The 13,235-nt window shown below is 33.4% G+C and overlaps 1 protein-coding gene across 3 annotated transcripts in view; it reads right to left on the reverse strand.

Moving 5' to 3' along the window:
* The window catches only part of LOC123716581 (neurogenic locus Notch protein), a 114,719-nt gene that overhangs the window by 67,384 nt on the left and 34,100 nt on the right, over nt 1-13,235 (reverse strand). For all 3 annotated transcript variants that reach the window (XM_045672406.1, XM_045672415.1, XM_045672398.1), the window contains exon 2: nt 10,673-10,751. In XM_045672406.1, coding sequence (XP_045528362.1) covers nt 10,673-10,751 — 79 coding nt within the window. The remainder of the gene's footprint in view (nt 1-10,672; nt 10,752-13,235) is intronic.

A 13,235-nucleotide genomic window follows, 5' to 3' on the forward strand; every position in this document is an offset into this window, starting at 1 on the left:
CATGTTCGTACATAAACAATTTAACATCATGTGCATTGAATATAACTCGAAAACTTTTTTTGAGTAGTTGACGGTTAATTCGTTAATGATTAACATCTGTCACCAATGGCTGGCGACTATGCCTAAATCTTAGTGACACCTGGACATGGCGAGATAGCTGGATGACGATAAGGGGTCGTTCAAGTATTACGTAAGCACTATAGGGGGCAAGGGGTCGTTGATTTTCTTATTTGGTCACTACGTCAATAGTATTTACTTTTTTACACATATTACCGACACATTGTCTCTGCTTGAAAACGAAATGCATTTTCGAGGATTTGTACTATTATTTTTGAGAGCTTTGCTCACTTTTGCTGGGGTGATAAATTGCAGTAAATCTGCTTACGTATTACTTGAACGGCACTTACATAACGAAACGAAACACGTCGGTAAAAAGTTTTAGGTATACAATTACTAAATTATAAAAAGACACAAAAGGAATCCTTCTTTCGATTCACAAAGCCCCCGATGACTCCAGCTCCATTAAGATACGAAAAACTATTTAATATGTAACGAAACAAATAGGAAATCGAATCGTAAAGCCATTGCATGGAGAACACATTGATACAAAATTATCATAATAATATTAGTTAATTACTAACAATAATTCATCTAATCTCGTCCTTTCACTAACATAAATGTGTGTGGCCTTGTCAGCCATATTTAAACGAACTGTTTGTCTATTAAAACAAGTTATAAGACACAAAACCAAACAATAAAAATTATGTATAATATAAAATAAAATATTTATAAGTAAAATACTTAAATCAAATCTATTTTGTCAATAAAAATGCCGGCCTTGAAGGCACACTGGCACAAACTTTTTGAATTTGTTTTAATTTTCTTTTATGAAATTTTATAATTATTATTATAACTATATAGGTTAATAAATACTGTCTAAAAATATAATAAGTTTTTGATAATTTTAGTAAAGATCGATATCTATTTTATAATTTTAAAAACTTCAAACCAAAAAATCATAACCTAGAACATTTTATTATTAAAATTTAAATACCCGATGATGTCCAGTAAAACTTGTATTTGAGCCATTCTATTTATGTAAATGGCTATTTAAAATTATTAGACCAAGGACCATAATATTTGCATGGGCCAAAAGGACATATGACAACTCGCAAACCGTATATGGTAAAGGGCAAAGACCATTAAGATATGAACTTGGGTCTAAATTGTGTTTATGTACCATTACTAGTAGATAACGCCATTATTTACGTGAATAACAATAAAGCTCTAACATTTGAACTTAAAGATTTTCATTAAAAAGGATTTGTAATTTTATATTTATATACCTTCTGAAAGTAAACGGGATTCCTTAAATAATATAGGATTTTTGTTTTACTCCACATTAAATACTCGCGTACTACAAAAGAATATAATTGAAATAATAAAATGTTAATTGCTATGTAACGAATGAATGCAATGTAACAGTTGAAGAGAGTGCGTCTGGCTATACTCTCGGGCCGTAACTCCGACGTTTTAGGAAATAACCACGCTTATAAAACTAAGAAAGCCTGAGAGAGCAAAATGTACTGTACATACAAATGTCTTGTTTATATATAATCTTATAGCTACACATAGACCAAGCCAAAACAGTTTGCATGTTTAAACGATATACGAAACAAAAAACATAATTTTGTTACGCATATTTGCCTATAAAGAAATTAGAAAAACAACGTCTTCCCATTGTCATCGCCGATCGAATTCGCATTTTAGAGTCTATGATTCGTCTTCTAAACTATTCAGGTAAGGTATTGTTCAAATTCGCTCAGACCGGTCCATAATAACCCAGAAACTTGCCGACGGATTCAAAGGAGAAATTCCAATGTTTTGGTTGTATTTTTAAAGAATCCCTCCCAATTTAAAATAATGGTTGAATTGCTTTCATCCTAAGAATATTAGTGTCTTCCATTGGGCCTGGGAGACTGACAATTTGACTATTTGACAAAGAGAAAGATAAAAAATCATTTTGGTAAGGTCATTTAGGTAAAAATAGGCTTTTTACCTAAATACATCGTGACAACTGACTAATATTGCATATAATTTTAAACCTTTTATCGTTCCAAGTATTATTAATAAAAAAACTACACGCTTTAGGGTTATTATGAGATTCCGGAGCACTTAAGACTCATGATCGCTTGTTCATAAAACTCGTTTCGTTCGGGTTGATCGACCATTTGTCGTATGCAAAGATGAGTTTTAAAACTTTTGATACATGGACGAATTACTTGAAATTTATCGACAATCTTTATTATGTAAAATCTTTCATCGTGTATTTATAGTAATGCAGTACTAGAATTGGTCTCAATTTTATCTACGAGGCATCATGTATTTTTTATTGTGTAACTGATTTTCTTCATGTCTAGTGCGCTGGAAGCCCTATTGCCGGTGATGATGGAGCAATGGCTGAGCGTATTTCTTCCATCAAAGGGACATTTAACTGTAGCGTATATATTAATATTTTCGTCCTAGTGATATTAACGGTTAGTTTGTTTGAAATGTTTAAGAAATAGCCTCTAAAAATATTCTTTGTCAAACAAATATATAGACACAAAAAGCATTTGAGCTTTATATCAATATATCCTTATAGAATAATAATTGTAAAAATCATCGCCCCATTGTCACGTACGAAGCAAAGCTTTTAGGAGCCTCAGATGTAAACCGTCATTTATGTAATCACAAAATCGAGTCCATCAAAGCGGCCGATTCCGAGACATCGCATAACATTGAATGGGTATATTATCTTTTATTAGTTTTTGCTTTTTCTGGCGGCGAGTTTTCGTTTTCGAGTTTAAACCCTTTAATTTCAGTGATGGAAATTCTTATGAGTTATGAATGTTAAATATATACTTTGGATCATACAAAAGTTATATGTTTTTAATAATATGAGAAGTAACGGGACTCAGAAGCTTATGTAGAACAGTACGCTTTTTTCATCGCGACCTTAAGTCGAATTGGTTTGGAGACACTTCAGTGGGCAACTGGTTCCACAAACTGATGGTGCGCTGCATAAACTACCTTAAAAAGGCTCAGTTGTGGAACGGCGGACGTCGAGGTGATGTGGGTAGAATTTTACATTCTGCCACGACGCCCTTGATGAAGTTGACTCTAATGATTAATTATATATTTTAAGAACGAACAAGACTTAATATTTCGAATGACGCCACGGACATATTTCACTCTCACTAAATTTGAGTAATGCTTACTTCGATTACGAGTACAATATGTAATATGTATCGCTCGTTATTACCAAAATGTATCTCATTATGTGGTCGGCCTAGGTACCGCTGGATAGACAGAGTAGAGAAGGAACTCCTGCGGCTGAAAGCCACCCATTGGCGGGAGGTACAGGACAGAGAGCGCTGGAAGATTCTCATTTCGGAGCCAGAGCCAGCGGAGTTAGTGAGTATTGTTGTAAAAATATTATTTTTTTATAAAAGATAAAAGTAGGATACTTAACTAAATGAGACAAAAAGCTAATGATAAAAATCTATAAGACGAAAGACGGAAAATGCAGTTCTCACGCTCAGTGCCGAGTCATCTCAAAACGAATTTGTGGAAGTGGATCTTATTATCTTTTTGAAATAGTCAAATACAAAACAAACTTATAGGGACAAAAGATATTCGATAAAAAGCCTTCAAGGCTGTACTACTTATATTTATACTGACATACACATTAGGTACTGAATTTTATATCTTATATATTACGTTATATGTTAGCACAGTGGTTACCCGCGACTATCAACACTGTAGTCGTGAGTTCGAAGATTTCTAGGTAAAGAAACCAGCATAAAATATCCATGTATGGAGACTGATCATGGAAAGAAAACTAAGACTTGGTTTTGTAGTTAGTAAGTACTTAAAGATGACTAGTTTGGGTTGGTAATTTGTTGAGTAGATATAGTATAGATTATATAGTCTATGTATAGATTATATTTTACAGTAGTGATATTGTGTATCTTATGTATTAACTATTATATTTTTTTCGACATTATAGTGGCTTAGTAATGTATGTATTTGTGAATAAATAATATATTGTATGTTTCATTTCATGTTTTCATGTTAGGTCGTAAGTAATAATATATATAGAAATTCTTAACCCAATTCTTGAAGGCATGAATATGACTATGTTAGCCTCCTTTATTAAAAACCCATTAGCTATAAGTGCATTACGTAAGGTGTAATTTGAGAGAATCACCGCCTAAAATAGAGATCACATCCTTTTTATAAGTAACGAAGAAAATAAACGAGAATATATATTTTTTCTTTACTTTAATATATGTCTTCCAGGAAAAAGAAACGTGGTAAGACCACAAAAGCGATGGGCTGACGACATATAATGGGTTTTGAGGAGAAATGGATGGAGGAAGCTAAGAATAGAACCTAAAAAATTCAGGATACGAATGGAAATGCCAATAATAACCGTAGATTAAGAGTATAATTACAAACCCATTTGATTTATAATTTTTAAAATTATGCAATAAAAGTGGCTTTATTATTGTTTCCCAAAATAGTTCAAATTCACTTGAAATTATCAAGGATTGTTGACGAAATAACCAATTATACATTGATAACCTACTGTTTTGGTCTTTCGAAGGATAAAAAGTAAATTATTTTAACGCGGAATTCTAATAGCTATTAATTATTATTATTATTATATTTTATCATATTTATCACTGTGCATATTGCATTGAGAAATTCGCGTGAAAAATTGTGTTTTTAAAATTCATATCAAGTTGCGTTCGGAACTCTAGCAGCAAAGTTATGCATTATTATGTATTCAACTCTCGTTCGCTCATCATTCCGACCACGTCTTCTAAATGGTCATCGCTGTAATTCAGTTAAAAGTGCGACACTTAAATCTAAACTGAAATTACTCAACTGTCCTTGCTACATTTGGCCACTCATCGGCTTTCACTTGCGCAAGCGCCGTGTGAAGCTGACTACTGCAGAGGTAACCAACACTGTTTCAAGATAATATATAAATAGATTTTATTTCGTTTATAACATAATAAGGACAAGGACAAGTATGCAAACGAAGCTACATAACATTTCGTCAGTTTCGTACAATTTGGGTCCGGGTTTTGACAGCCGTGTTTTACGAACGTATTTATTTTCCATAAAATAAGACCGGAAATCAAAATGGCGTTGCTTTACTAATTATGGTTTTTAGTTATAGAACGGGGCATACGGAAGGAGGCCCATCTGATGTTAAGCAATACCGCCCATGGACACAGAGGGCTTGCGAGTACGTTGTCTTTTAAGTATTGTTAAGCTCTTGAAGGTTTAGTCGAATTGGTTCGAAAATAATGCAGTGCCCGGTAAAAACAGTCGTCATAACAATGACTTTTTCATAAGTCCACTACGGATCAAGATAAGTTCTACTACATAATCAAATGTTTACAAATTATCATAAATAACATCAGCAAAAATAGAAAATGCTTATTTGACTATAAATTATCGCGGAATATGCTTAAGGAGTATTAAGAATATCCATAGCGCGAGATATGCCTACCTCATGCCTGCATCATGAGCACACACTCTCATGTACATACAGCCGAATTAAGTATAACGTATTTCATAATTATATACATTTTTTTTAATTGAACCATTTTGTATTTCATGTATTCCATCTTTGGCTATATGTTTAGTATTTTCTTTTTGTTGTACATAATTTATGTTAGACGTAGGAAGACGAAATAAATAAAACCAAAGCTAGTCAACAACTGAGAAATAAATTGTATAATGTAACAGTACACGCCTTGTGTTATAATATTTCGCAATACGCTAAACTCTTAACGATGTGCTCTGGGGACGTAATGAATATTTATAGTCTTTTTTGTCGTGACACGATGTACTAATGAATCATGTCTGGATTAAGTCGTACCATTTATAAGGTACCATTATAGCGGAATATGTTTTCGGTGTCCAGAGCCTCTCAGATAAGTCTTTCGCTTGATCAGTCCAGCTGGTTGGTGAACGGCCGAGTCTTTTGACTTCTGTATTACTAACCACAATCAGTTTCTCCAAGTTCTGCTTCGCATTGTATGGCCGAAATATGACATAATTCGCTTTTGGCATATATGGTAGACAGGCGAGTCTGTATGCGGAGTTGGGTCAGGATCTATATATTGGTGCACTTTCAGATAATATAGGAACTGAAAAGCAGACCTTTTGTCAGTTCAGTGAACAATTAAAAACGTATTTTAATCTACGCAGTTAATTAATTTCATTACATTGTCATGTGTGGCCTTTTCGAGAGGATTTTCGCTGATAGTAACGGTTGTTCTCCTCCTGACGTAACCGTCAGGCACCCTGAGGCCTTAGCACTGGAGCACTGCCGGATTGTTTCCCTTTCTACGTCATTTTATCAGAGACATGGTATCTGTTATATTCGTGGCGTGGACATTGCCCCGTATACAATACTTTTTTTTATTTATGACATTGCGAAGGTATCAGATTCGATTTCAGTCCGTAGAATAATTCAATTAGCAATTCTTGGTGAACCCTCTCTGCTATAACGTGTGTATGTCGGAAATTGAAAATGGCACAGAATTTCCAGGTCTTATGCCTAGAGAACCTTAGAGCATAGCCTTCAAATGTATTGTATAAAGAACAATTTATTAGCTGTAATAATTTCTGGTCTAGATAGTGGAAGAGCTGAACTAGGCCATCCTCGCGGGAAACAAATTAGTCACCTCATTAACAGAGCTCTAGTCTAGACTTAACATCGTATTTTGTTATTAATATGTATTTTGTCTATAACTTCAAATTTGATAATTTAGCGATTTTGTTTAACTTATACTTTATGATATTACCTAATAAGCATTTGGTACGTAATTTAATACTGAAGAAAAATACGTACAAACGAAAAATGTAAGTATGGAGTAACCCCTTATTAATAAAAAAATAATCGAGTCTTTTGACAGCAGTGTTGGCCAAGTGGCTTCAGCGTGCTACGCTCATCCCTGGGGTCGTAGCTCTGATCCCCAGCTGCACCCATGAAATTTCTTTCTATGTACGCATTCAGCATTCGTTCCAGCGGTGACGGAAAACGTCGTGAGGAAACCGGCTTGCCTTAGACCCAAAACGACGGCGTGTGTCAGGCATAGTAGGTCCAATGGTAGGACAAATGACTGGAAACAGATACAGAAATCTTATACTTTCTGTTATTACCTCATAATCATTAGGTATGTTTAGCAACTGAAGCAAGTATGTAGGTGCGTCTTTTTCTTTCAAATTGTGTTTACGCTGTGATAAACAGCGACAGCCAAGTTAATGAATAATGTACCTAAAGTACCAAAACCAAGACAACCATATAAGAACGCAATATAAAAGATTGTGAAAACGTAGACATTTTGTTAAGTGTTAGTTTAACTGTTAGAATTTAGTTTACGACGTCGTTAAACTTTTAAAGCTTTTTTATATCGTATCATGATATATGTTTATATCATTTAAATATATATAAAACACCTACGCAACAAATCTTCATCTTTGAGAAATGTATTTAGGGTATAATAGAATATTTATACGAGTTAATGTGAGAGGTAAAAGGCCGGCAACGCACTCGCGAGCAATCTGGCATTGGGAGATTGCTAAATACGATTTTCAACACAACAAAGTGTCCAATAACACTACTTACAGTCTCTATTAAGGGGAAGATACTGTTCTTGTGTATGTACTATTATATTTATATATATTATATGTATATTTTCCACTAGCCACTGCTTAGAACTTAATACTAATGTGCACTTACACTAATTCACTAATTTACATGGTTTTGTCCTTCTCAGTCTTCTCACTAAGCCCGTGGTGACAAAAGTTGAATAGCCTCGACATTTACGTGTAGCCTTTGTTAGTGGTTGCCAGCTCTTTCATATTATGTCCATTAATATTCTTACAGTATAATAAGAATAATACATATTTCCTGATTGTTCACGGAAAACCGTTATCATGCTTGTAAGTACACTAAACGTACCGCTGTTCGTAAAAAATAGTAAAATTTAAAAGTTGACAGCGTTGTTTAAGTTAGTGGAACCAGCTGCCCACTGAAGTATTTCCGAACCGATTCGACTTTGGGTCCTTCAAAACAGCGTACCAATTTTTAAAAGGCCAATCACTCGCGATTCCTCTAGCATTGAGAATGTCCATGATATCACTTAACATCAGACGAGACTCCTGCCCGTTTGCCCCTATTCTATAAAAATCCGATAATTTAAGAGAAAAGGAGGTTCTTTTTATTTTTTTAATGTATATAATGTGAAATTAATTATATAACATAACAAATTAACGGTAAATGGACACCATTATTTAGTTCACCGACACGGATCTTATCAATTCATCTTTTGTCTAAGATTACTCATCGATGTTGGTTTTTAAATTGTCACGGACGAGATTTAACATTTTGATTGCGTGAAATTTTGACAATGACAGCCTTTAATAAAAACTCTGTGGTAATAACCTCTGTTGCTTTTGTTCGACCTAAGCTGGCTGGAATTTTAAAAATATATTTTTTTTCGAACTAATGATTGTCCAATTTCAAATATCGTATACTTATGCAGTTAACAGCCCGTGATCTGAGCGCTTTTGTACTGTACTGTTTGACAAAACGCAGAATAAGCCTTTAATAAAATGTTTGTATGCATAAATGCTGTAATCAGAGCATTCCTCACATAACGAGGGTCCTCTCACCTCCGTATCTGGCACCTCCATACTGGGCAACCATTTTAATGAGCACCGCAATGATGGAAACAAAGCTAACCGCCGCTAACCATTACTACTGGTAAAGGTAAGTTACTTTCGAGTAAGTATATGCCAGCGTATTTTAAAATTTTGACGTATGTAGATTAGAGTGTGATAATATTACCTATATGAAGATAATTGGGCCAATTAATGTCTAAATATCCTAATTCTCGTAGTAGAAGAGAAATTAAAAATACTACCTATAACGCGGGCATTTCTCAAGTAATATTACTGTTATTATTATTTATTCTTAAATTTATTATGATAAGGCAAGTCCATAATTACTTTTGCGTACCTTTTTAGCTGTTTCAATTGTGTTGTTATAAAATTGACCTAATATCTTTACTAAATTTGTTTAGCTTTTGAATTGTTAAAAACTGTTTTACGAGAATACTCCTACAACGCGATTTCTAATTAACGATCTACAATCTAATGACTAATTAATGCTCGATAATAAAAATGAATGAAATTACTATAACTATCAAAACGTCTGTTATTCAGTATTTCTTGCAACATTGACAAATGAAAAACCGTTTTTTTGCATTGATAAAACCTTGCTAACGCTCGGCACACTGATACATTGGTAAAACAATATAAAATAATATATAAGTAGGCATACACAGAGATAATATAAATATTAAACAAAACAAATTAAATTACAAAAACCAAACGAAAGTCGCTTTTAAAGTGAGAGGGAAGAGCAACCATGAATATCCAGACCTAGCTCGTTTATCAGAATGCTCAATTTGGACATTTAACCAAAATGCGTTCTTCGTATAGGAGAGACAAATGAACGAACTTATTAGAATTTGATGTTACTACATTATAATGACAATAGCAGCTGGTAACAGCGTCATTGCTCCGACATAAATAATAAATTAAATATAATAAACGGTCTGTTCTCTTACATATAAGTTATTTTACAAATATATATCTGGCTAACTCACGTTACGCAACTCACGAAATGTCACTGTTTTCACAATGTAATTCGAGAACAAATAGTTGCTGTATTGTTCCTGAATGACGTATAAGGCGATACGATAAAAGTTCAGAGCAGGAAAGGTAACATTAATAGGTCGTACCTTTCCATACTGATTCCATACAACGACTTCTGTATAAGCCCTTATAAGGGTCTAAGTTCTAAAAGACCAATTCAGAGTCGAGAAGCGCTAAGTATGACTCCCTTATGTCAAAAATTTATTGGTTTTGGTGTAACCAGAGGCTCATCTGATGTTGAGTGATACCGCCGCCCATGGACACTCATGGCTAGAAGACTCGCAAGTAGCCGGCCTTTTAAGAATTGGTACGCTCTTGATGGACCCTAAGTGGAATTGGTAAGAAACATATTCTCTTCTTTTTCTATCACAATTTGCTAGTTTGACCACATTCATAATTCTATGTCTAATCATGTTTCAAATCATATAGAACTGGTTCTCTTCTTGAATTTATCCAGATGATATTATTGGAAAATGCAGTGTTTTAAATATGTCTTGAAACTATTTCTGACAAAAAAGCATTTCTTTTTAACTTTAATACGTTTACATAAGAACACCAATAATATCATCCCTAGACATATGTACAAAAGTAAATCATGACAATATCTATATCTAGGAGTACCTAGACATCAACATGACACAATTTTTGCGATCTAGCTAACTGTGGAATCGACTGCTGCCTCCAATTGTATAAAGAAAGAGGGAGGATCCCTGAAAGGCCGGCAACGCATGCACCAAAATGGGTTTTATCTGCTCTTTTCTAGCGTGTTTCATTTGCTTCCTAAAGTATAAAAAACAGTATTCTACATTCTACAACTACGTCTTTTATTATATTAATCGTTAAAAAACTTGGAACAATAAAATTGTAAAACATTACTTACTTGCAGAAATACTCTCCGCGTGGCGTCGACAAGCAGGTTCCGCCATTTTTGCACGGTGACGGCGAACAGGACACAAAACCTGGAACGAAACGGATACCGTTAATACAAATAAATTGGGATACTTTTAGTTTAAGTTACAAATAGAAATATTTTAAGTTTTTTGTATTCCATTTTCTATAGTTTTAAGGTAATATACATAGATATATATAAAATTCTCGTGTTCGTGTTCCGATACTCCTCCGTAACGGCCGATGCTTATGAATGTTTTTATGCATATTCAGTAAGTCTGAGAATCGGCTACTTTCTATCTTTCAAACCCGTAAACGATGCGGCCATCCCAAAAAAAATTTTTTTTATGATACAAAATACAAAAATACATACAACCCTTAATTTTCGCTTCTATACTATCAACTCCTACATTTTATTTGTTAATTAAGGAAATTTGACTTGAACTAAGGCTTATATATTCATAAAAAACCGAAAAAGTTTTCATTCCGGAAAAGTCCAGTCAAACAGTCTCTGGTGTAGCATAGCTATATGTAAGCCTACCTTGTTAGTATGTACTAAAAAGGTAGGCTAAGTAAAATCACATAATTTAAGCTGTAAATAGATTTTAAGACAAGTTTAAAAGCTCCACCACAGGGAACTTTTTAAATTCGTTTTAATTTTTGTAATTTTTATTATGACTGTGTAGGTTCATAATATTGTAACTGTGTATTGGAAAGAAATGTATTTGTTAATTAACTGTATTATTGTAAGAAGTTTATCGTATGAATGAAATAAAATATATCTTAACTCATTATATTTGTGAGTGGGCAGGGTTGTGCAACATACCTTTTATAGAATACACGATAATTAAAAATATTAAGTTGAACAGTTACATAACGTAACATTTAAATCAATATTTACGTATACGATTCCCACACGCGCCGATCAAGCTGTCCATTTGTTTACTTATTCGATAAGTTACGTACGTTAAACTTAAAATTTTCAATTCTTAAAACTTAAAATACATTTGAACTAAATAAAGTTTTATAAACCTCTTGTCGGAATGTTTTGTCTTGTTTTATTTAAGATTATATAAAATGTATAAATTTAACTACATAATAATACTGCTGTTCCTGGGACGTGTGAGCTAGCTAATGAGAATGAATGAAGGAAATCTTTTCCACTACACTTTACAGATCTTTTCCAAAATTATATTTATTATATAATTTGCATTTCTCTCTGTATAATATTTATAATTTGTTTCTGTTAGCAATAGTTAAGTATAAAGCATGCTTGTCTGTTAAAGTGAAATCGGTTTTTATTGTTCTTTTGTGTTCTTCTGCTCTAGCAGTGTTGGCTTAGTGGCTTCATTGTGCGATTCTCATCCCAGAGGTCGTAGCTGTGCACCAATGGACTTTCTTTCTATGTGCGCATTTAACATTCGCTCGAACGGTGAAGGAAAACATCGTGACGAAACCGGCATGCCTTAGACCCAAAAAATCAATGGCGTGTGTTAGGCACAGGAGGCTGATCACGTACTTGAGATTGAAAAATGATCATGAAACAGATTCAGAAAACTAATAGACCTAAAGAGGCAGCTGGCAAACTTTTTAATATTTTTTTGCATCATGGCCAGAAATAAAGGCTGTATGTTCAATCATATAGTTTGGTAAGAAAAGACGTAAAAACACGGTCCATGACCCAATGTAATTTAATTCAAATTAACACTCGATTCATGGTTGAGTTGGAATGTATATCTCATAATATGATCTAATACGATCACACTCAATGCACGACATACACGACATGTATAGTAAAATAAGATAATATATAGATAATAGATATTTCCATTTCCATATTTATTTATAAAAGTTTTCTAACGCTCGACACTTATATTCAAACATAACATACACGAAGAGGTACAAAAAATTAAATTATAAAAATGAATGGAAAATCGATTTCCTTAAAGATTCAATGGAATAATATTAATATAATATTTTTGAAAAAAATATCGGAAATACAAATACAATAAACATACACCTTATCAGCTCGCACAAATGTGATAGGATTTCTCACAGTACACAAATATTTACAAAACATTTCGGTAAATATTTACTTCGGTAATAGTACTTTTTTCAATTCGTTAAAAAGTTCGTTTCCTTTCAGTGGGTGGTCTCGACTATGGGATATCGATTCTTAATTCTATTCAATTAGACTTCCGAATCACTTAAATCTTAAGAGATTTAATCTAATGCAATAAGACAATCGGAATAATCGTGATACGCGCAAGGGAGAACCTGGTTGTGATAGATTTTGACATATTGGTTCAGTATTTTTGAACTTGTTTTACAAAAAGCAGTCATATTTTATGATAATTATTAGACGTTCTATACGCCGTCATAAGTTTGAGAACTTTTATTTCTATCAGTGCTACAGTTATGAAGAGCTTTTTGAGATACATAATAATAATGAAGCCTTTATTTCTATATGCTTAAGTTCAATATCAAAATGTTAATAGTAATATGTTTGTCACCTGTGTATGTATGAACCCCTCTTGGGCGACAGCCTCCTCCAA

This window comes from Pieris brassicae, chromosome 1 (assembly GCF_905147105.1).
Source record: "Pieris brassicae chromosome 1, ilPieBrab1.1, whole genome shotgun sequence".
In the NCBI taxonomy this organism is placed as follows: Eukaryota; Metazoa; Arthropoda; class Insecta; order Lepidoptera; family Pieridae; genus Pieris; species Pieris brassicae.